The sequence below is a fragment of the Malaya genurostris genome, chromosome 3 (genome assembly GCF_030247185.1).
Source record: "Malaya genurostris strain Urasoe2022 chromosome 3, Malgen_1.1, whole genome shotgun sequence".
Taxonomy (NCBI): domain Eukaryota; kingdom Metazoa; phylum Arthropoda; class Insecta; order Diptera; family Culicidae; genus Malaya; species Malaya genurostris.
Window position 1 is genome coordinate 78805174 of NC_080572.1, and position 26716 is coordinate 78831889.

General features: G+C 38.4%; 1 protein-coding gene across 5 annotated transcripts in view; it reads left to right on the forward strand.

The window, feature by feature from the left end:
- LOC131436971 (fat-like cadherin-related tumor suppressor homolog) overlaps positions 1-26716 on the forward strand; it is a 537375-nt gene that overhangs the window by 173426 nt on the left and 337233 nt on the right. For all 5 annotated transcript variants that reach the window (XM_058605986.1, XM_058605987.1, XM_058605988.1 and 2 more), the window contains 2 exons: positions 1058-1951; positions 11535-14127. In XM_058605986.1, the coding sequence (XP_058461969.1) occupies positions 1097-1951; positions 11535-14127 (3448 nt within the window). In that variant the 5' untranslated portion in view covers positions 1058-1096. Of the gene's footprint in view, positions 1-1057; positions 1952-11534; positions 14128-26716 lie in introns of those variants that run through there.

A 26716-nucleotide genomic window follows, 5' to 3' on the forward strand; every position in this document is an offset into this window, starting at 1 on the left:
GGTTCGCGTGTTCGGTGTTGATTCCTAATAAGGATCAATCTAAGCAGACTCTTGTGCATTTGCGGATTCAAAAGTGTGACGTTTAATTGAAAATGTCAATCATTGGAAATTTTGGTTGCCTTGTTCCACATCAACGGCTCGAATAACCCCATGGGGCTGATCCTTGTAGTTTTTCTGCCAGATTCCACACGCTGGCCACAGCACTATCACTCAAAATAACTGATTCGATCAATTACTTCACTATAAGTTGTTCAAAACGCATCGTTTTCCGCAGTGAAACGCAGCACTTCTATCAAATTCGTCATTCAGTAGTTACCATGTTTTGAATTTATAAAAAAGTCAGTTTTCCGAAAAAAAAAAAAGATTTTTAAAACCACTCTAGCATTAAAATGTGGGCGATCATTTTGACAAAATAACAAATTGTTACAATACGAGTCCAATATTTATCGATGAAGAGGAGCAATTGTTTAACAAATTACGAATTTCTGAGATATCGGATCTTTTTCTCATGGAATTGCTAAAATAGTGTATTGTTATATCATCGTTGACAAATTTAATTTTAATTTGACGCAAAGTTGATCATTTTGACTGTTTCAAATGAGCACATCTTTTAAAAACAGTCGAAATGATGGGCCAGTAATTTTCACTCAATATTTCTTTCGGTTTCATGGTACACAATAACGTGCAGGAAAGTGTAAAGTGTATAAAATAATCAACGCCACCGATTCTTTACTATCACCATCCATAGCGCGAAAATATCAGAATAATGCTTCGCAGAACACAGAACATGATTTATGAGGACAGTTTCGCACAGTAAAACGGTACCAGGTCTAGTAACAAGAAAAGTACATGCTAAAGTACCCTATTTGTAGCAGCACACTAAACGCAATCGCAGCGAAACAACAAACTGTTTCCCGTCTGCAAGCAATAAACTACGAAATAACCGCTATTTTATGGTTGGAAAATTATGCATAAAACGCCATTCTAACACACATTTGATTCATTTCCCTTTCTGACTCTCTCTCTCTCGTTTTCTCTCTGTCCCTTTCTCTTGCAGATGCTCCGGTGGTTTAACATGAGCTAACGCTAGCCGAAGATGGTCCCAGACGTGGGCGGAGTGTCACGAGCGCGGTTATTCACCTGTTTAGTGCTGATCTTCGCAGAAGTGGTAGCGCGCGCTCTCGGCGACCCCGCTCAAGTTTCTGAAAATGTTGACCCCAATCAACAGCAGCAGCAGCAGAATGATGCATCCGCGGAGGAGGACAACAAGTACACGTTCCGGTTCGGTCACCCGGTGTACAACGTATCGATTCCGGAGAATAGTGTTGGCAAAACGTACGCCCTCCAGCCGCCCAACGAGGATCGGATGGGCATCTACGTGACGCCGGATCTGGACGTCAAGTACAAAATAGTCAGTGGGGATAAGGACAAATTTTTCAAAGCCGAAGAACGATTGGTGGGTGATTTCGCCTTTCTCGCGATTCGACTGCGCACCAGTAACGTGGTTTTAAATCGCGAAAAAGGTGACAGCTACCGGCTGGAAGTGAAAGCAACGGCCGCCACCCGACGGGAAGGCAAAGGGCGTGTTGCACTGGAGGCGGACACTGTGATTGACGTGAAAGTGCTGGACACCAACGATCTCAGTCCGTTGTTCTATCCCACGGAGTACTCCGTTACAATACCGGAGGATACGCCCCTTCACAGAAGTATCCTTCGGGTGATTGCCGATGATGCCGATCTGGGCTTAAACGGCGAGATCTACTACAGTATCGTCGAGGAAACCGACCAATTCGCTGTCCATCCGAGCACCGGTGTTATCACACTGACGAGGCCACTTCGGTTCACAGATCGATCCCTTCACGAACTGACGGTGACGGCAAATGACCGAGGCATCGGGTCGACCAGCCGGAGTCAGGCCAGCAAGGCAAGGGTGAAAATAAAAATTCGGCAGGTAGGTCAATTTCCGGGTTGTCGTGACCCAAACGAAACGAATTTATTTCCATAGAAATTCCCAACAACAATATTATTGTGCTGCAGTCCCCCAGCCCCAGCAGCAACGACAGCCACCCAGCCACAAGCGTTTATTAACGACCGTACATCATGGCAATAAACTAGGGATTTTTCCGCGCCCAACTCAATTGCGTTTTATTTATGGCAGTGCTGGGACGGAGACCCGCGATTGTTGTAATAATTTCCCTACCTTATGCATATGAATGAGATGAAAAAGTGGGGATGCTCTAGGGTTGTTCTCGAGAGATACTTGTAACATTTGCGTAACTGTTGAGGAAACTGCCGGCAAACAGAAGGATACTTCTTCTAACCAACGTTTCCTATTTGTTCGGGTTCAGTAACTGCAGCTTCTGCTGACACAGGACCCGCCAGGCCAGTACGATGCCAGCACGATACACGTACTGAATTGTGTATATTTCGAGCATCTCAGTACGCATGAAGAATTTCGGTGCACTATCGTTGCACACGCTGCAGTATTCATTTTCGGAAAGTACAATTCAATATTTATGACTGCGAGACAATTATTGTTACGGCTTCTCTTTATTATATTCTTTAAATTGTATATGTTTTATGTTCGGGAAAAGGAAGCACGGAAAGATGTAGTGCTTTGCTATGCATATAAAGTGAAATTTTCTTTTTCTGAAATGAGCGTAGCTTGATGGGTAACACGAGTCTATCCGAGCTCAATTTCCAATTCGTACATAGGATCAGAAAGTTTTTCCACACGGAAATGCGTTTGTCCACATTGAAATTTTCAGGTTTCAAGGAAGCTTTCTAGACATGTGGAATTTGCTACAAAAAGCAGCTTTGCATGCTTTTTTTTTTAAATCTCCTCAAAAGGACTAAACTTTTCTTCGAATAGTTATAGTCGAAAAAATGATAAATGAAAATCATATGAAAACCTATTTTACTCCCTATAATTCCGGAACCGGAAGTCGGGTCCGGATGAAATTCAAGAATTACGTATAGAACCACAGGACCTTTCATTTGGACATAAGTTTAACAAAATCGGTTCAGCCATCTACGAGAAAACCTAGTGAGTTTATTTGACCCATACATACACACACAGCCATTGCTCAGATTGATGTACTGAGTCGAATGGTATATGACCAGTTTTACTTGTACAGGGTCCGCCATGTAACTTTTTTATTAAACATGCAATAAAACACAAACGGCTCATCCGATTTAAAAATTTATTTTTTCATACTAAAGTACAATCCTTCCGGTTAATGGCAACAATACAAGGAAGAAAATATGTGACACAGTCCGCCGCCCATATTTTGTTACTTTAATTGATTTTCACTTTTGCATATTAAGGAACCAATGCATACGCAACCAAATTCCTTAATTTTGTTCATATTGCAACTTGATTTTTTTAATACTTGAACGAACATTATCATTGTTACAACGCATGTAGTGATAAGACACTTGTTGTTTTGACGTAAATGATAATTTAACTGAAACTAGCGGTAACAGTTCGGCTGAAAAGTTCGTATCGTACAATAGAAACACACATTTTTTTGCCAAAATTCGTTTTTATTATTCAACATAATTGCCATCAGAGGCGATACAGCGATTATAGCGATCTTCCAACTTTTCGATACCATTTTTGTAGTACGATTTGTGCTTTGCCTCAAAATAGGCCTCAGTTTCAGCGATTACCTCTTCATTGCTTCTAAATTTTTTACCAGCGAGCATTCTTTTGAGGTCTGAGAACAGGAAAAAGTCACTGGGGGCCAAATCTGGAGAATACGGTGGATGAGGGAGCAATTCGAAGCCCAATTCGTTCAATTTCAGTATGGTTTTCATCGACTTGTGACACGGTGCATTGTCTTGATGAAACAAAACTTTTTTCTTCTTCAAATGAGGCCGTTTTTTTTAAATTTCGTCCTTCAAACGCTCTAATAACGCTATATAATAGTCACTGTTGATGGTTTTTCCCTTTTCAAGGTAGTCGATGAAAATTATACCATGCGAATCCCAAAATACAGACGCCATAACCTTACCGACCGATTGTTGAGTCTTTCCACGCTTTGGGTTCGGTTCATCGCGTGCAGTCCACTCAGCTGAATGTCGATTGGACTCCGGAGTGAAGTGATGGAGCCATGTTTCGTCCATTGTTATATATCGACGAAAAAAATCGGTTTTATTTCGATATAACAGCTCCAAACACTGCTCAGAATAATCAATTCGTTGTTGTTTTTGATAGATTGTGAGCTCACGCGGCACCCATTTTGCACAAAGCTTTCTCATATCCAAATATTCGTGAATAATATGTACAACACGTTCCTTTGATATCTTTAGGGTGTCAGCTATCTCGATCAACTTCACTTTACGGTCATTGAAAATCATTTTGTGGATTTTTTCACGTTTTCGTCGGTAACAGCCTCTTTTGGACGTCCACTGCGTTCATCGTCTTCGGTGCTCATATGACCAGTACGAAATTTTGCAAACCACTTACGAATTGTTGCTTCGCCCGGTGCAGAGTCTGGATAACACTCTTCAAGCCATTTTTTGGTATCGACGGCACTTTTTTTCGTCAAAAAGTAGTGTTTCATCAACACACGAAATTCCTTTTTTCCATTTTTTTCACAATAACAAAAGTAGCTTCACTCAAAATGCAATATCTCACAAACTAATAATCAGACAGCTGTCAAATTTATACACGTATCTTTTGAAGGTTGGTACTAACTGAAAATGGTATGGATTTAATTCTAGTGGCGCCCTCTCATAGAAACGATACGAACTTTTCAGCCGATCTGTTAACTTGAGTTTAGTAAGGATTTAAATGATACATGTAAAATCGCAGATCAGCTTGTCTTGAGTTTATCTCTAATACTGTATTTTATTGCATCTGATAATTCTATATATGTGAGTCTGTGCAACTTATTTGTACTAAGTTCCGAAGCGTTTTATTCCTGGTGGGACAACAGCTTGTTCAAATCGATACTGCATAACGATTTGCATTGCATTATTTTTGCTACACTTAGTCTGGATCCCTGCTATAATATTCTTAGAAGCAAGATTAGACCAAATATTATGCTTTATACGACTAAATCAATTTCTAACTATTCAATTAGCAAAGCCTTGGTATTACATTCCTGTAGTGGAATTTGACCTTCTGTTTCAACAGACTTCGCAGCCGATTCAGAGTGTACAGAACCAGTGCATGGCTGGTGCTACGATTCCACTAACACTACGAATCCTTCCAGGTCGGGGCTCCAACATACGACAACTGGTTTGTAAGACCAGCACCCTGTGCATTGAGCCGCCAACCCGGGTAAACTATTCAATTAGGTTACACGATTATTGTTTGGTTTAATAATAGGGTCTAAGGGATTATGCTGAGAGATAGATCTTTGTATTTAGCCACATTTAATGAAAAATAATTATCTATGATTATCATCATAACACAACTTTATACTGAATTTATTTGCGCGACCCGTGTTGTTCGTGTGTAAATTGAGATTTGAGTATGCAAACTACCCGTTGACAAATTAAAACATTTTTAAACTTTTTCGAATCAAGTTAAATGAGGAAAATTTATCAATAAATCACAGAGATACAATCGCTTCAAATTAGGTTCGAGAAATCTATCGCAGATTATTCTAAATTGGCCTGCTAGTTACCGGAGAATCAAGATAAGCCATGGGTAAAGTAAAGCAGAAATGTATTCGGGCATATATTTATAGATTCGCTTTTGTGCTATAGTTCATACTGCGCAAATCGGACTAGAGTTTGACATCATTCACTGAGGCATGCATGACGCAAAGCCTCCTATGCCGTACAAGAAAATGACGTCAATTTGGTCAGCTGGGATTGGTGGATGAGAACATAGGTCAATTCTAACCATTTTTTCAATAGTATGCTATTGAAATACTGAAACAAAGTTGCCATAGATGTTTAAGTTAGAAGTTTGCAAATCGATTGGTTGTTAAATTATATAAATCCATCAACAAATGACTGAGTTATTACCGTTCAAAATTATGATGAAAAAAGGTTACGCGGCTATTGTTGAAACTTTTAATTGGCCCCCGGCCCCGTTTAGTGAAGGGTAAGGAATTTTAAATGCCAAAAAAAGTTAGATGGCGGACATGTAGTTACAATAAAAATGTTTTTTCGAGCATTTTATCGGAAAGTTTTCGAAGTAGTATATTGACGAGCAGTTTTTTAGTAGTATTTCTTGAATGGTTTTTCTAGCAGTTCATTTCGAACGGCTTTTCACTCGAGCAGATTCATACCTGAAAATAAAAACAAATGATACAAATGCCACGCCTCTGTCTGTTAAGACACTTATTTCTTCGAATGTAAAACAAAAAACCTGTCCACCTAGTGGTGCAATGATGCTTTTCGCATATCAATCATACTATCATATATAATACTATGGTACTCTTCAAAATAATTTTCTTCGATTCTTAAAAGAATAATCGAAATCAGTTTGTTTGACCGTCTACTGATAAAACTATCAATTGATGAAGATTTGAGGTAGATTTAGAAAACTTTCTACGGTTTTTCACCCCTTTCGGCGATGGTAAAAAAATTTTAATGCAGTTTACCCTATAATTCCGGATCCAGAAGTCGGATCCGGATGAAATTCAGGAATTAGGTATGGGACCACAAGACCTTTCATTTGAATCTTAGTTTGTGAAAATCGGTCGCGCCATCTATGAGAAAAGTTAGTGCCAAAAAATGTTACATACACACACACACAGACATTTTGCGTACTCGACGAACTGAGTCGAATGGTATATGAAACTCGGCCCTCCGGGCCTCGGTTCAAAAGTCGGTTTTCACAGTGATTGCATAACCTTTCTATATGATAAAGGCAAAAACAGGTACGCCTTTCAATTCGTCTACTAACGAAAACAATTTATTGACAGGTAGATCGACCACTTCATCATCTTCTTCTAGTGGTAGTTACACTATTTGCTTCTTTAAACGAATTTGATTTAGGCGATATAACGGAAAATAAAATTATCTACACAGAAAGAAAAGATGAAACTTACACGACATGTAAACCAATAGTACTATTAAACAGACGTCAGTTGAAACGAAAATCTGATTTAAAACCATGATTGATGTAAAATTACATTGAAATGCATTTACTTTTTCATTGAACAAGGCTGTATATTTACAAATCGCTTAGTTTTGTAATGTAACTTTCCATTCAATTACCTGCTCCAAATATGTGCATGAAAATAAATGTAAATTCACAAAATATTTTTATCTGTGTACCTACAAGATCAAATTTTTCAAATGATCATGCGAATGAATTCGACTTCATCACCTTTTGAAGCATTTCAAATCGGATGGCAATTTGCAAATAATATTATAATGAATTTAAAATTGAACAGTGATGTTGAAATTTTTTTTGAATATTTTAAATTGGAATGCTCGATCTTTAAAATCGAATGAAAATGTATTTTATAATTTTCTCAAAGTTCACAAAATTCATATTGCCATTGTGTCAGAAACTTTTCTTAAACCAAATGTCAAATTGAAAAGCATTTGACAGGTTTATTGGAATGGGTGGTGGAGTTACCATTTTTGTCCAACGGAAAATTAAACATCGAATTTTACCTTCTTTCAATACTAAAAATATTGAATGCTTGGAAATCGAAGTTGAAACCGTTCATGGAACTTATTTCATCGCTGAAGCATATTTGCCATTCCAATGCACCGGCGAACAACTAAATTTCTTTAAAGGCGATTTGCAAAAACTCACAAGATATCGACCGAAATTTTTCGTAATAAGGGATTTAAATGCTAAGCATGTCCAGTGGAATTGTAGGCAAAATAACAGTAATGGTAAAATATTTCATAATCAACTCTCAGCTGGTTACTTCACAGTTCTTCATCCCAGTAAACCGAACTTGTTTCTCTTCCGTGAAAAACCCGTCTACAATTGATCTGGTTTTAACAGATCAAAGTCACCCCGCGGACCCATTGAAACGTATAATCGTCATCTGGAAGAAACTAATGCCATATTTAATCCACCGACCATTGCCGATCGCCAGCTGCAGACTGAATCTGCAGAATCGACCATTGCGACCGGAATTCGCCACTACCCTAATGATAATACCCTAGTTTTAAGTTAGTTTCATTTTAAAATAAGAAAATGGCATCTAAGAGCTTAAGCAGTGTGCCTTCAAATATGTTACTATTGAATAAAAAAAAAAGATCAAAGTCACATTTGTAGTGAACCGATTACACATGCTGACTTTGACTCAGATCATCTTCCTGTCACATTCAGACTTTCCAACTAAGCTATAATTGATTCAATTAGTTCTATATTCAACTATCATAGAGCTAATTGGTTAGATTACAGATCTCACATTGAAAATCATGTGGATCATGAAATAATTTAACAAAATTCTGCGAACATCGACACAGCAATAGATAATGCGAATCATTATATTATCGAAGCTAGAAATCTTTCAGTTCCCAAAGCTCAAACTAAATTAAATTCTCCTATTATCGATGACAATCTCCAACTACTCATTCGGTTGAAGAATGTTCGTCGACGACAATATCAACGTTCTTGTGATCCGGCTATGAAAAACATAGTTAAGGATTTACAAAAAGAAATTAAACATAGATTTACTTTTTTTGCGAAATGAAAATTTCGCTAAAGAAGTTGAACAAATTAAACCATAGTCTAAACCTTTCTGGAAACTTTCTAAGGTTCTTAAGAAACCTCAGAAACCAATTCCTGCTTTCAAAGGAGGAAATCAAATACTTCTTACAAATGGCGAAAAAGATCAAAAACTTGCTCAGCAGTTCGAGAGTGTACACAATTTTAATTTGAACGTTGTGAGTCCTATTGAAAATTAAGTCTCACTGAAATATGAGCATATTTCAACACAATTGTTATCACAAGATGACATTATTGAGACTAGTTTTGATGAAATTAAATCAATTATTAGGAAACTTAAAAACATGAAGGCTCCTGGTAATGATGGAATTTTTAATATTCTTATTAAAAATCTTCCCGATGTTGCCTTGAAACTCCTGGTTAAAACTTTCAATAAACGTTTTTCCAAAAAGATGGAAAAACGCTAAAGTAATTGCCATCCTCAAACCTGATAAAAACCCAGCAGAAACTTCAAGTTATCGACCAATTAGCTTACTTTCTTCTATCAGTAAACTTTTTGAAAAAAATATCTTATTGAGAATGATGGTTCATATAAATGAGTATTCAATTTTCTACCAGAGCAGTTTGGGTTTCGTCATGAACAATGGTCTAAATGATGAAAAAAATCATCATTTTTGCGAATTTTTTAAGAACTATCATTCAACAATATAAATTCAAATATTTTGTATAATAGAAAGCATCATTCGAACAAATTTTTTTAATTTTTTCGTGGAAAAATATTGATAAATAAGTCGGAGAAGGTGCATTTTTGAGGACGCTTCTTAAGAATCATGATTTGCGGTGTCCACTGTATCTCAGCGCAGACTAATCAGAAGTGAACAAATCAAAGTAGCATAGTTACAGCAGAAGTTTTTCTAGACCCCAACGTTTCTGTTTGATTTTTTTTTATTTTGTTTTATTTTTTGGTAATTGTTTAAATACAAAAGTACGATTTTTACGAAAAAATCAGCCATTTTTAGCTGTTAAACCTCCCCATAGTAACAAACAACGAAAAGGCAAACGTTGGGGTCTGATTTTTTATATGTAGAAAGTGTTTGCAAAATTTGAAAAAATGGTGCAGTAGGTTATAAATGACGATGGACACGGACTTTCAAAACCTGCTTTCGAGAAAAACGCGTTTTAAGTTTATTGTCTATAAAATCGAAGGAAACAATTTATTACTCAAGGGAGCATGTAGGCTCTAACATTCTCGAATAACCATATTTTTTTCTTTTGTATCATGTTATAATGAAACATTTCGAGAATGTTCTGTCAAGTTTTCAAGTCAATCGAAGCAGAAATCTTGGGCCTGTGTTCGCAGCTCTTATTTCTTCGTAGTATGAGATCAGCACAGATAAAGGCCCATAACTTGCTGAGTTTTGTTCCGATAGGCTTCAAAATTTCACAGAATATTCTTGAATTGTTTATTTTAAATGATTTTTTTAAAGTGTTAGACCTTACCTGTCCCTTAAACCGAACAATAACAACATTTTCAAATTAAATGGCTTGGAATTAACATGGTCTGATCAAGCAAAATACTTAGGTTTAACGTATGACAAAAAACTCACTTTCAAGGATCACATTGAAGGAATCCAGGCAAAGTGTAATAAATATATGAAATGTTTATATCCTCTGATAAACAGAAATTCTAAGCTCTGTCTGAAAAACAAATTATTAATTTATAAACAAATTTTCAGAACAGCCATGCTTTATGAGGTACTAATTTCATCAAGTTGTTGTTTCACCAGGAAGAAAACGCTTCAAAGGATTCAGAATAAAATTCTGAAAATGAATTTGGAGCGTCCTCCCTGGTTTAGTACAAATGAGTTACACAAACTCACAAATATAGAACCATTAGATGTAATGTCACATAATATTATATGCAAATTCCGACAAAAATCGATGTAATTTTCAATTGAATCGATTCGCTCTCTGTATTAGTTTGTAAGTTAGTATATAAGTTCCTTTTCCCCATTACATAATACAACCAGGTTTCCATTTTTCCCTACACAAAAATCACAGAATTGCGGAAGCAAATGATGTCTTCATGGTAATAACCAAATCATGTATATAATAGGGCTGAAAAGTCACCACTTGTGGCTGAACACCCAATTTGAATCTTAATAATTTAATTTTAACTCATATTCCAATAAATAATATAAAAAAACTTATCATAATCATTATAAGCGATCCAAATTTTGATTTTATGAATTATTGACCCGCATAGTAAATAGTAATCTTCATTCTCCCTGTGGATAAACGTTGTAGAATTAAAGCAGCAGTTACCCCCAGGGCCCTTCGACCCTTTCCTTCCCTTCCAAAGTTCCGCAAGAATACACAAACATTTGCTAAGTGAACAGCATCGCAAGACCACCTCGACTTTGCCGGCAAGTATTTCAATCCTCAAAACCTCAACATGGACTGCTCTGCATGCAGCAGCAGTAACAGTACAAAGCAAATGCTATTACAACGGTGAACAATATTCTGCACCAAGTTACATATTTAGCCCGAAACCGAGTGTATGTATGATACATTTTGCGGTGCATTCCGGTAGCCCTTCGACGACCCCGGAACCGGCAACGAAAAATAGCCCATTCAGCAGATCTGCCTGGAAATATAATTTTCGGCTGGTCTGGAACCAGTGCAGCAGCTGCCAGGCAACTGCAACAGCATTTCAAAAGGAGGAAAACGTTGAGTTGAGGTGCACAATAAATTTGACTGGCGAGTGCTGCTGGGTTGCGAAATTGTGCACGGTTTGAATTTTTTACGTTTCATTCCGCATGCATAGGTTCGGGGCACATCGCCTTCTATTTATAATCTGAAAGAATGGAGAATGACTCACAAAACTAATGGATGTTTCGATTTGTTTTTTTTTTCTCTCTCTTTACAGGTCAATTTGTTTGCACCAGATATTTACGTACAGGCTCTTCCGGATATTTTAGAAGATTCGAATACCAACATTTTCGGTATTGTTCGCGTGGAGGACAAGGACAGGGGACTGCACGGGCAAATCAAAAGTCTGGACATAGTGGACGGAGATCCGGATGGTCATTTCCGTATTAAACCTACAACGCGGCAGGGCGAGTACGTGATTGAGGTCCACCGGTTGCTGGATCGGGAAACGGCTCCTCAGGGTTACAATTTGACACTGAGAGCCGTCGATCGAGGCATCCCTTCGCGGCAAAGCTACAAAGTGATTCCGGTGCATTTGGCAGACAGCAACGATAACGCACCGGTGTTTAACAGAGAACTCTACGAAGTTTCCGTGCTGGAAACTTCTCCACCCAACACTCCGGTGATAAGACTGAAAGTGACCGATCGAGATGAGGGCAAGAATGCGCAGGTTTTCCTGGAGATTGTTGGCGGCAACGAAGGTGGTGAGTTTAGGGTCAATCCGGAAACGGGAATGCTTTACACGGCCGTATCACTCGACGCCGAGTTGAAAGCTTTCTACACGCTGACCGTGTCAGCAATCGATCAGGGAAACACGGGAACGAGGAAACAGTCTTCGGCCAAGGTGAAAATTAACGTCCAGGACACGAACGACAATGATCCGATATTCGAAACAAACAACATGACAATATGGGTCGACGAGAATGAACCCGCCGGAACGACCGTCACGAAAGTGACAGCTCGTGATAAGGATCTAGGCGAGAATGCATACATATCCTATAGCATAGCGAATTTAAACGATGTCCCGTTCGACATAGACCACTTTTCCGGTGTCGTGCGCACATCCAAACTGCTGGACTACGAAAGCATGCGACGCGAGTATATTCTCAGGGTGCGAGCATCCGACTGGGGACTGCCGTACCGGCGACAAACGGAAATGCAATTGATCATTAGGTTACGCGACGTCAACGACAATCGGCCCCAGTTCGAACGGATCGACTGTGTAGGACGAATTCCGAGGTACACCCCGATCGGAACGGAAATATTCACCCTGTCCGCGATGGATTTCGACTATGGCAGTGTGATCACGTACCGAATGGTGTCCGGCAACGAAGATGGGTGCTTTAATTTGGATCCTGGAACGGGAATCATTTCGATCGGTTGTGACCTGAATGACGTTGGCGTTGAGTTCCGGGAGATCAACGTGACAGCTACAGACGGTACCCATTTTGCCGATACGGCACGCATACAGATCAATCTGATACGAAACATAAGAAATCTGGGTGGTAATCTGAAAGCGGACGATGGTGCTAATTTCGAGTGTCGTGAAACTGGAGTCAGACAGAGGCTTGTGGACATCCAAGCATCGGCCGAGCGAAACAACATGCCAGGCAGAGACATTAGTAATGGAGATGATTTTGCCATGATGCCCAGTAGGTATGGCGAAAATGTTCATGCACCGGAATTCGTCGATTTGCCGTTGGAAATCAAAGTCAACGAATCCATTCCGCTGGGAACAACTATTACTTGGATAAAGGCGAGAGATCGTGATCTGGGCTACAACGGGAAGCTCGTGTTCGGGATTTCCGGTGGGGATGATGACTCCGTGTTTCGGCTCGATCCCGATAACGGTGAGCTGAAAATCATTGGATATTTAGACCGCGAACGACGCGATGAATATCTTCTGAACATCACCGTGTACGATTTAGGAAAACCGCAAAAATCCATCTCCAAGGTCCTACCGATTACGGTTCTAGATGAAAACGACAATGTACCACGGTTCGAAAAATCTCTGGCCAGCTTCCGGGTAACCGAAAACGCGATAAACGGAACCATCATCTTCAGAGTGAATGCCACCGATGCCGATCTGGGGAACAATGCGAAAATTACGTACGGTCTTATCACCGATACCAAAGACTTCCGGATTGATGCTGAGACCGGAGTGCTGTCGGTGACTGCTCCTTTGGATCGAGAACGGCAGGAAATTTACGAACTACGAATTCGTGCAACCGACGGCGGTGGCGATCAGAACACTCCGGCCCTGTATTCGGAAGCATTGGTGCGAGTTACGGTTGATGACATCAATGATAATGCACCGGAGTTTAGCATTCAAAACCTAAACGTACGCATCCGCGAAGACGTCCCCAAGGGTACGGTAGTGTCGGTGGTGTCCGCAATCGATTTGGACAGTGGTCCCAGTAGTGAAATTCAGTACAGTTTCGGTGAGAACGGTGACGGTGAAGGTTCATTCAAAATTGACAAACTGTCCGGAACGATTCGAACAGCAAAGATGTTGGATTTTGAAGAACGTCAGATTCATAGTCTGGTGGTGAAGGCGATCGACCGGGGATCGCCTTCGCTGTCCTCGGAAACATCGGTGATAGTGGAAGTGATTGATGTGAACGAAAATCGATATGCTCCTCAGTTTGAAGATTTCGTACTGACCGGTTCGATAACGGAAAACAAACCTCCCGGAGCGCACGTAATGCAGGTGGTTGCCAAGGATCTTGATCCCCCCGGGCCGGATTCCCGTGTGAGCTACTCGATCAAGGGAGGCGATGGATTGGGCATTTTCGCTATCGATAATGAAGGTAAGTTTTCCTGATATTTGTTCTGGTTTCTTCCAATCAATTCGGTGTGATTATTTTGAAAGTTGCTATGTACCAGGAATGGGAGATTTCGTATGTAAAACCGTTGTAAATCGAATGCTTCATTAGACATTTGCGATATTCCAATTGCACTCGATGTGCACCTCAAAATATCATTTCCTGTTTCGATTCAGTCAAACCAATTGCCGGGTAAATCAATTTCGCTGAGCGAAATTTTCCGATTGCTCCGAATTAGTGCGGTTAACATTCACATCAATTTAGTTGATTACGGTGCAGAATCCAGCGAGCTATTTCTCCCCTCTCTCTCTCTCTCTCTCTCCTCGCTCTGCACTGTGATATGGATTGTGAGTGGGATGCGAGTAAATGACGCTGGATAATTAAACCTTCCGCAACAGGTTTTCAGTTTGATTCGAATGCGAAACGAAACTGCACTGTTACGGTCTTTTCTAGTGCACTAAATGCACTGAACCTCTATGAAACCACACTTCCAAATGAGGCAGCATGTCCAATCGACGTTGTCGTTTGTCATTTTGATCTGCTAGTTTTTCTGTCATTTTTAGCGCTAGTTTCAAGACAAAAACATAATTCCTCGTCATGCAAATTTATAAAATTACTGTAAATCGTTCCGACTGAAATGTGCCTCATGCAGAGTGAAACTGAATGTAATGTAGCATTTATTAATCCCGAAACATTTCACACATACTGGTTTTCATAGTTTTGACAGGAAAGCTCTGGTTTTGTCACCAATTGGCATGGCTTCGTGAGTATAAATTGTTTACATATGAAAACAACGCTTTCAAATTACTCAAATAATCTTAATTCACTTGTTATTAAAAACACAGCATTTAAGAGTCATGAAACCGAACATTTCATATTCTCATAAAATCATGTCAATTATTCATAATTTTATGACCAAAATGATCCCAACCATAAGCAATAGCTCTTCTCCCACGATAATGTATCATGATCTTAATATTGTTACTTGTGGAAGTGGAATCAAAAAACACTACTAAAATTGCGTACTGGATTCTGACAAATATTTATGTATTTTTCGATGTTCATCGACTCACTTACTGATATACCAATGACATCATATAAAATCATTTTTGGTGTTGTTCGAATAATATTTCGATAGCTACCATCTAATGAACGCCTAAAAATGACCTCACCTAATCACTTGGTTTATTGTTAATAGTAGGGGAGAGTGTTCGGTTACCGGCACCCTTTTCTTTTGAGCTTATAACTGCTGACCAAATGCACACTATGCCGACATATATACATCAATGGAAAGCTAAAGTCCCTAGCTAACAACTGAATAAATTGAACTAAGTTGATTCAATCGATTCGAAAAACTTTATTATCAATTTAGTAAAGTGATAAATTTTGACATTTCAAAAAAGGTGTTCGTTTACCGGCACCCCAAAAAATTTCGCTAAAAATGGAACAATATAAGTAAAAACTGTCATTATTGAAAGAAAAAATTGAATTTATTCTTTTCGAAGGTGTTTTGGACAAAAGTCTTCATTGTCTGATGGTGACTTCGCCTTAGCTCTTTCGGCCAATAATTTGGATGGTGGCGCCTTTGCTGTTGATTTGACCGGTCTTTCACTAACTTTGCGGCATTGGATACGTTACTACAGTCGAATTTATTGGCTTGTTATCCACTAAGCAACGATTAATGGCATAAATCAGTCTATTAAATTAAATTTTCCTTGACTTTGACGATTTGTTTGGAGTCGCCATGGCTAACAGAACCAAAGAACCAAAGTTTTTACTTATATGACGGGTGTATTGAAGCCGTCAAGATGTCTACTAGAGATCCAGATAATATAATAAGTTTAGCTAGCAAAAACAAAAGATCACGCCAATTTAAAAAAGTCTGTAATTTCTAATGAATGTCTGCAAACAATCGAAGTTTCAAAATTCTGTAAAAGTCTTTAGACGAAAAATGGTTTACATGTTAACTAAGAAATTTGATAATTTACAGACAAATTTGCAGACTTGGCATCTCTGCATATCACTGACAATTTTTCGCAACTTGTCGAAAAAAAATGGGATGCCGGTAACCGAAATCGGTAAACATTTTGAAAATGACGAATAAAAAACTTTGGCTGCGAAAATTTTGATAGCATCTGGTATTAAATCACGTAATAGATCGATTTCACCTCATAAATATTCAATTTATGATACTATAAAAAAAGTCATAAAAACTTTTGTGTTGATTTTCACGCAATTAAAATTTGTTTTGAGCGCAGCAAAAAGTACAAGCGTCTGTTTGCTTTGGTTTTTTTTTTCTTCCATAAATACGTTTATTTCATAGGCAATATACATAAGTTTTTCTTCGCCGTGGCATCTACAATACATAGTACTTTAAACCTAATACATTTCGAATATCCTATTAGTATGTTGGTATTCATTAGTTAATCTAAACACTGTTTTTATCAAGCGAGTTGCTATTATAAATTACATTAAATGAAATACATTTATTTTGTACATGATCTTATAACTATTTCAGGTTTGTTTGTATCAGTTCATCACTTTTATTTAATATAAGATAGCTGGCTATAGGTTGAGCTCATGGAAGAGAAAACAATCTAACATAAAATAAAATTTAAATTGGAACTCCAATGGACTTAATGAAATAATAAAGAAGTTTCATGTAAGGAACGTCACGACAAGCAAGAATGTCGCGAACTGGGACATTGGATAGTCTACCTTGGGTACGCAAGGAATTTATTAGTTGAGATCTGACATCACGATACTCCACGCATGTCCAAACAACATGGTCAATATCGCGGTAACCTTCGCCACAAGCACAATGATTAGTCTCGGAAAGTCCAATTCGAAGGAGATGTGCATCTAACGTGTAGTGATTGGACATGAGTCTGGACATCACACGAATGAAATCTCTACTCACATCCAGTCCCCTGAACCATGCCTTTGTCGATATTTTAGGAATAATTGAGTGCATCCACCGACCCAGATCATCTTTATCCCAAGAAGCTTGCCAGCTGGCAAGTGTTCTTTGGCGAGACGCGCTATAGAATTCATTGAAAGCAATTGGTCTCTCATAAATTTCACCCTCAATAGCACCACGTTTGGCTAAAATATCGGCTCTTTCATTGCCTGGAATGGAGCAATGAGCCGGAACCCAAACTATTGTGATTTGATAATTATTATTCAATATGACGTTCAGGCACTGTTTTATTTTGCCCAAGAAAAAAGGTTCATTTTTGCCAGCAGCCTTTGAGCGAATGGCTTCAATTGCACTCAGACTATCTGTGAAAAGAAAATAATGGTTTGGAGATAATGTGACGATTATACTCAAACTATAATGAACTGCTGCTAACTCTGCTATATAAACAGATGCAGGTTCTTGAAGCCTAAAGGAGACCGAAACATTATTGTTGAACATACCAAACCCTGTCGCTTCTTCAATTCGCGATCCGTCCGTGTAAAACATTTTCTCAGAGTCGATATGCCTGAACTTACTTGTAAATATTTTTGGGATTTCCAACGAGCGTAGGTGTTCCGGAATTCCACGCACTTCGCGCTGCATGGATGTGTCGAAAAATAAAGTTGAGTCAGGGACATTTAGGAGGCTGACACGGATAGGAATATATCTTGAAGGGTTGATTTCCTGTGACATATGGTTAAAATATACAGTCATGAATCTTGTTTGAGATTGAAGCTCAACTAGCCTTTCGAAGTTATTAATAACTAGGGGATTCAGTACCTCGCATCTTATTAGCAGTCGCGACGAAAGCTCCCAAAAACGATCCTTCAATGGAAGAACTCCCGCCAGAACTTCAAGACTCATTGTATGTGTCGAATGCATGCAGCCTAAAGCAATTCGCAAACAACGATATTGAATTCGCTCTAATTTGATAATATGAGAGTTTGCAGCGGAACGAAAGCAAACGCATCCATATTCCATCACTGAAAGTATCGTTGTCTGATACAATTTTATTAGATCTTCCGGATGAGCACCCCACCAAGATCCGGTTATTGTTCGAAGAAAATTTACTCTTTGTTGGCATTTTGTTATCAGAAACCTAATGTGTCCTCCCCACGTGCATTTGGAATCAAACCACACCCCGAGGTATTTGAAAGTCAAAACCTGTTGGATCATTCTTCCCATCATATGGAGCTGAAGCTGCGCGGGATCATGCTTTCTTGAAAAGACGACTAACTCTGTTTTCTCCGCAGAGAATTCGATACCAAGATGAACAGCCCAATCGGACAAGTTATCTAAGGTATCTTGCAATGGTTTATGCAGATCAATAGCTTTGGGTCCAGTAACTGAAACTACGCCATCATCTGCCAATTGTCTTAGTGTACATGGGGATACTAGACAGCTGTCAATGTCATTTACGTAAAAATTATAGAGGAGCGGACTGAGGCAAGAGCCTTGCGGTAGACCCATGTAGCTAATTCTGAATGTTACCAAATCGCCATGTGAAAAATGCATGCGTTTCTCTGACAAAAGGTTGTGCAAATAATTATTTATAACCGCTGGGAGTCCATGTTGGTGAAGCTTGTCTGAAAGAACATCAATGGAAACTGAATCAAATGCTCCTTTAATGTCTAAAAATACAGATGCCATTTGTTGCTTTTGAGCGAAGGCAATTTGGATGTCAGACGAAAGTAATGCAAGGCAATCATTCGTCCCTTTATTTCTACGGAAGCCAAACTGAGTATCTGACAACAAACCGTTCGTCTCGACCCAAGTGTCGAGACGTCGTAGAATAATTTTTTCGAACAATTTTCTGATGCAGGACAACATCGCGATGGGTCTATATGAGTTGTGATTGGAAGCTGGTTTCCCCGGCTTTTGAATGGCGATAACTTTCACTTGCCTCCAGTCAGGTGGAACAATATTTTGCTCAAGAAGCTTGTTGAACAATTCCAACAAACGTCTTTTTGCGAGGTCGGGCAGATTCTTCACCAAGTTGAATTTAATTCTGTCCAACCCAGGAGCGTTATTGTTACAAGACATGAGTGCTATGGAAAATTCCATCATAGAAAAGGGGCTATCAATGGAACCATTATTTGAAAAAGATTCCCTAATAATGCTATGCGTAGGAACAGAATCTGGACAAACTTTCCTCGCAAAATCAAATATCCATCGGTTCGAGTATTCCTCACTCTCATTTCCTACGTTACGATTCCTCATTCGTCTGGCCGTATTCCAAAGAGTGCTCATTGAGGTTTCTCTTGACAAACCTTCGACAAAATGTCTCCAATAGCTACATTTCTTGGCCCGAAGTATGCTCTTGTACTTGGTTTCTAAAGTCAAGAATTTTTCAAAATTCTGAGGAGTTCCTCCTCCTCGTTTTAAAAACGTCTTGAAGGCATTTTGTTTCGCGTGCTTAGCATCTGAGCACTCTTTGTCCCACCAAGGGTTTGGAGGCCTTCTGTTAGACGATGGACCAAGAAATCGTTTGGTTTGGGCTTGTTCTGCGGCCTCCAGAATCGAACAAACGAGGAAGTCATATTCTTCAAGTGGGGGGAGCTCTTCCATTGAAGTTAAGGCACTTGAAATATTACTTTGGTATTTAATCCAGTCAATATTTTTTGTCAAATCATATGGAATATTAACTGAATTAGCAATGCCTTTGTTACTGCTAATTGAGATGATGATTGGTAAATGATCGCTACCGTGTAAATCAGGAAATACTTTCCAGGTGCAATCTAGTCGAATTGAAGTCGAGCAAAGAGATAAATCTAATGCACTTGGACGTGCAGGAGGTCTTGGGATCCGTGTCATGCTACCCATATTTAGTACCGTCATGCTAAAATTGTCGCAAATATTATATATTAAGGATGATCTGCTATCATTGTAAACGGAACCCCACATCATTCCGTGCGAATTGAAATCTCCTAAAATCAAACGTGGAGCAGGAAGGGCTTCGACAATTTCATTAAGCTGTCGTTGTCCAACTTGAGCTCTTGGAGGAATATATACTGAAGCAATGCAAATGTCCTTTCCTTTAATGTTTATTTGACAAGCAACAACTTCTATACTAGAAGTCGAAGGAATATTTAATCTATAAAAGGAATAACATTTCTTAATTCCTAAAAGCACTCCACCATACGGAGAGTCTCTATCGAGACGTATAATGTTAAAGTCATTAAAACTTAAGGCTATGTTTGATGTAAGCCATGTTTCGCACAAAGTAAATACATCACATTTTTGACTATGTAACAAAACTTTAAATGAATCAAGTTTTGGCATGATGCTTCGACAATTCCACTGCAGGACAGTGATTGAATCATTTGCGGCGGATGATAAATTATCCATCAAATGATACAAAACCTGAAAGAACTGGCCATTGAGCTGATAACTGTTTCAAAAAAGTTCTAGCTATTGGAAGGAATGCCGTTATGATAGTCTTTAGAGGTTCAGAAATATTGAATGCTGCGAAAATCCATTCTACAATTTCCGAAAACTTAAGTAATCCTGTTGGTGAATGTGAAACGGAGCCCACTGGATTATTGTCTTTCCTTGAGCTAGTTTCTGGATTGGTTTGTGAATTTGACAAACCAGGAGGCACAGTTTTTGGTTTTAAATTTGGCTTTTTAGCTTTAACACGGGGATCTTTTTTTGAAGATGTAATTTTAGGTGTCTTTTTAGGTATTTTGTGGTTTGTTAATCTCCTCTTAACAGACCCTTGAGGAGTGACAAACGAGGTATCTTCACTATTTCCGTCGGAGTCAGATTCCTCTGGCTCCATAAGATTTGAAAAACCGTTTTCGGTTTCCAAGGGGGAGACATGTATGACCGTTTTAAGCATTTCTGCATATGTGCGCTTAGACCGTGCTTTTAAAGAAAGCTTCATTTTGTCTTTACGCAACTTAAATGCAGCGCATACTGAAAGATCATCATGAGGGCTTTCCCCACAATAAACACATTTTTCAACATCTTTATCGCAAAGATTATCCTTATGAGGCCCTTGACATTTGATACATTTGGACTTATTACTACAGTAAGTAGCTGTATGTCCGAATTTTTTACAGTTCGTGCAATTCATAACATGCGGTACGAAAAGCCGAACAGGAAGACGAATTTTATCGATATAGACATGGCTAGGCAACGCAGATCCGGCAAATGTTACACGAAACGAATCTGAGGGACGATACGACTTTTTTCCATCGGCAATAGATGCTGAGTACAATTGCTTGCACTCGAGTATCTTAACTCCCTCAAGCATGGAGTTTTTAAAACGACCAACTCCATTTTTAAGTAAATCATCGGCCGTCAGACTTGCTTCAGTCACGACACCGTCAATTTCCACCTCCTTCGATGGAATGTAAACTCGATATTCAACAGAAAATAATTTACAGGTTACAATTTCGTTCGCCTGTTTCAAGTCATTGACAACAACTCGAATTTTATCTCTATTAACTTTACATATTTCTTTAACTTCAGAGAAATGTGATGTCAAATCCTTGGTAATTTGCATCAAATTTAAAATCTTTTCTTTTTTTCGAAGATAGACTATCCATGGCCCAGTGGTACCCTGTGGATAATGTTTAGCCCTCGGAGTATTTAAACTCTTACTAGTATCCGGAATCGGATTCGGATGATCTTCCATAAGATCATCCATTACATTAAATTTTTTTGTAAATTAATAATACCAAAATAAAAACTTATGTTTAGTAAAATTTCAGATATAAGAAATAAAAAATAAATTAAATTAAATCTACCTTGTAGCTGATGTCTCTGTTCCTTTATCGTGAAGAACGACGTGAAGCTCTTCCAACGATTTCCAATTGGCAGTCTTCTGCTGTTTCCAATTGGCAGTCTTCTGTCGTTTACTGCTATCTCAGTTGCTCTGCCGTCGTTGTGAACACCACTGCACTTGCTGTGCTGCCTGTACCTGACCCCAGGTACAGTGCTTTTGCTCTTGGTGGTGATCAAATGCGATGCTTGCAGTGTAGCACCTCGCGATATATGCCGTCTCTTTTGATCCTACGCAGCGTACAAATTCTGGTACCTGGTAGATCAGCACTGGGTTGCTTTAGCACCTTTGTGCCTTTGCACCCCTTCGTCTTCGCACCTTTATGCGATGGCACCTCTGTGACTCGTCACTTCTATGCTCTCGCACCTCTGTGTTTCTACACCTCTGTGCGTATGAACGGGATGGCCTTCGTTGCTAGCTTTCCAGTCGGGAAACGCCCCGAATATTACGTTTGCTATGGGCAGTTTAACTACCTGAAGCTTAGAATTGTCTCGGTATCAGCCGTTAACTCACGAGCCAGTACAATCGAAACACAACCTCTTCGCTTGAATGGTTTTTACTGAATGGGGTTTGCTTTGGTATTCGGCACAAAAAGAACGTGCTGCTATTACATACACACACATGACATTTGTCGGAATGACGCTATCTGCTTTCTGTCAAAAGTTACGGTTGGGTGCCGGTAACCGAATACTGCCGGCAACCGAACACCTTCCCACACAGACTTCATTGATTCAAATGAATATTTTCCTGCACACTATTATATGATTGAATTGCACTTTGAAACATAAATTCAAGCGTTATGTTTTAAAAAACGATGACTTCAAATATGAATTGTATTGAATGATGTAACGAACATATTTTTTACGCTATTTTAACTAATGTTTGAAATGATTCCATTCCATTCGAACAGCAAAACAGTGAAAAGCACTTTTAATCGGAATCATTTTAGTTTATAGTTTAAATACTCTGTTTTCAAACTTGAACGAACTGTGTGAAAGATACACGTTTTAATTAATCGAACCTCTTAAAAACAAACTTTGTGTCAAAATCTTGCAAATACCGCGTAAAAAGTATATTTTGACGTAGGACTACGTCTTTCATTACTATGCTCAACTGGGTGCATGTTCAAAATTTCACGACACGAAAGTGTAACGAAATTGAAGACTGTCCCAGAAAGTATGGACGCACTTTGATTTCGCTGTAAATAATTCACAAGTGTTAGATATTCAAATTTTATTCGATATACTGATAATATTAGACTACAACAACTGAATATTATTCTCAACATTTGCTACTTAGTCATTGTAGACTTTCTGGCGCATCTTCTTGCGAACGTTCCTCATAAAATTCCATACAGACTTCTTGGCGACAAGTTTTGACACTTTTTTCCAATCTTTTTCGAACTGTTGAATGGTTTTGGCAGCCAAGACATGTTTCCTAAGATGTACCTTCGTTAATGCCCAAAATTCCTCAATTGGTTGAAGTTGTGGGAAATTTGATGGATTCATGTCTTTTGGGACGAAAGCGACATTTTTGGTAGTATACCATTCTACCGTTTATTTCGAGTAGTGGCAAGCAGCAAGATCTGGCCAGAAGACATCAGGATCCTTGTGGCTTCGAAGCATGGGTAGAAGTCGTTTTAGTAAACATTCCTTGATGTATATTTCGCTGTTCAATGAAGCAGTGGTGATGAAGGGTTTTGAAATCTTACCGCAGCTACAAATTGCTTGCCAGACCATAGCTTTCTTACCAAATTTTTCGACTTCAATCGATGTCTCGGACTGGTTTAACACTTGCCCTTCTCGCACCGTATAATATTGTGGTCCCACCGGACGACTGAAGTCCAAATGAGAGTTGCGATCGAATTTCGACCACGGTTCCCCTTTTATACGCAGTCAGTTGACGATATGTGCCTGATTACCTCCAAATCGTCGTTCTTGCGCGAAAAAGCCAAGCAAAAGTAAAAAGTTTTCAGCGTTGTTTTCAAAGTTTGAGAAAACTTAACATTTGAGTTGTTTGTGGTTATCTCACACTGTTCAAAATATTATCCTAAATTCCTGATCATATTTTTGATGAAATGGTGAAAGAATTATGTTGCTGCCTTTAATACAAGTCGAGATATTCACGATTAAGTTCTGCCCATTCTTCCATATGGCTAATTTTGAAAAGGCACCCCATAGTAAAGTAAGTCGTATTCACGACAAAAGATGTAAGATTGTTGTTAATACCACGTTCGTTACGAAAACATTGTTTAAATAGTGAAAAAATAGGTCCAAACAAGAAACATAAAAATCAACCGAATCTATGAATAGAACCCTGTTGCATGTTTGCTAGCTTCAGCCTATGAAAATCCATGAACGGAGACACATCGAGTGCGCAGGCTGCCATCTACGCCAAGACAGTGGAACTATTCAACTGGTGCTTCAGTCAACGGCGAATATGAAGTTTCGTTCATCAAGCCTAAATGCAGGAAAACAACAACTAGTTCTTCTGTGAGCAAGTCTGCTAATGGACGTTCGCAGTATGAGTTTCGCTTCAAACAAAAGTGATTGCATCATTCAACTTCTGGTCGTTTGCAAAGGAGAAAAAAAACGAAAAGAGAACAACGATGGAGAAAATTATACAAAATCAGCCGTTCTAATGGCTCTAAATGTTATCTAAAGAATTATTAAAATTACTTCTTTGCAAATCGAAGATGAAAATCATCAGTTTAGTGGCGTTCGAGAAAAATATTCCGAACAGTTTTTAATATCGTAGAGAATTCTACTAATACCGGAAATGATTCCCCTACAGCATTTTGATAGTTTGTTTTACTGAAATGTTGAGATAAATGAAATATTGAATTATATGAGCGATTGCGTCATCATACAGCTGCTGGTCGTTCGCATTCGAGCAAAATACGCCGAAATGTGAGCGACACTGAAAAATCAATTAATAGGCCATTAAAAAGGTTTACCAAAGGACTATTCGAATTATTCTTCTTTGAACGCAAAAAAAAACAACAACATTCAGTTGCTTTGAGTTCAAGAAAAATGCACCAAGCAGTGTTAAATATGGAAGTAAATTCCACAATATAGCACCTTTAGGGAGTAGAAATGAGTACCAAATAACATTATGACAGTTTCATATCGGAAATCTTCTATGAAGCAACTTTCCAAATACACTAAGGTCTTTTTTATGCGGTTTTTTATGCGACTTTTTTATGCCAATTTTCAAAGTTATGCGGTTTTTTTAATGCGAATTTTCAGAGCTATGCGGTTTTTTTATGCGAAGTTTCAGAGTTTTGCGGTTTTTTTATGCGGTACGTAAACTCGCATTAAAAAAAGACTTCAGTGTACTTTAGCTTTGAAAACCTAATATGATCGGAACTTAAAGCAGTTATTTCAAAGATATTAGAGAAATGTAGCCAATCGTTTAGTTTTATCTTTGTGCTCGGTTATGTCAATTGTTTATCAGCTGGTGGTTGGAAAACACAATTTCTTATTATGAAATGAATATGCCTCAGAATCAAGTAAACATTTGAAGAAGTTCTTGTTTTTCAATATCTTTTTTTTGCCAATCTATCGAATCCCTTGAGGAAGAAGATTCAAAGTGACATCCAAGTAGGAAATTTGAGTCATTAATTCTCATGAAAGAAAATTTATTGCTCATGGTTTGATTTTTTTTAACACAAAATGATGATCAATTAGTATGACTTCATGAGAAATTGAAATGCTTGGTTTCATGATTTTTCAATCATGACGGCAGTAACGGAATTTTTCTGTGTAGGAAGAAAAATAATAGCTAGTCCACGGTTTCCAACAGAAATAATTTCAAGGTTTTAATATGAAATATTTTTTCAAGATGTTCAGTTCACAAAAAGTTCAAAAAAAACTTCAAGTATCAGCCCCATGGGGTTGTTCGAGCCATTGATGTGTAACAAGGCAACCAAAATTTCTAATGATCTACAATCAAAAAGTTCAATCAATCGTCACACTTTTCAAACCGCAATTGCACGAGAGTCAGCTTAGATTGATCTTAATTAGGAACCAACACCGAACATTGTTCGTCTTGATTTGTATTTGTTTTGTAGCCGACGAAATTACATCAATAGCCCAAATGTATGCAATTATATGTTTGTACATGCTTGCGATACAGATATCGATATTTAGGCTTCTCTTCTCCAACATAGTGTTCAAGATTTTTATGCAAGCAGTTATTTTTATAGCTTTACTTTTCTTTACCATTCTGCGATTTCGGTTGAAGCCAAAAACTTTTTCTAATTATCAATCATTCAATTATCATTATCATCTTATATAAATTAGAAATTAATCTTAAGCACTCAAAATTTATCCTGGGGCAGTTGTCAATTTCTCAGGCGAAACGACATAACATGGAATTTCATCCAAACTTGCATGACACAAGATCAGAGCATACCAATTAAACTTATGGCGTTAAACGTTTTATGGCACTTGTTGTCTTGATGTCTTGCAACAACCTACCTCTAGCATGCTACGAGTAACACTGAAAGGTTAGCTATTATTTCGCTTATATTTATAGATTCGCGTGCTTCCAACAGCTTCGCTTTTGCATCGATTGACCAATCAGAGCGATGGTTTCCCTTTGATTTATCGCTTACTCCTTCAAAACCGTCGTCTGTGGAGATTTTTGGCAGACTAAATAGAACACAGCTCGCTACTAATCAAAATTTCAATCATATAATTGAAAATACGTGGCTTGATACATTCAAATCGAAACTTGGAAATATTTCGAAACAAATAATGAAATAATAATTAAAATTGATACAAAATAGACTGAGCTGTAAGTGTTCAAAATCTGACCTTATT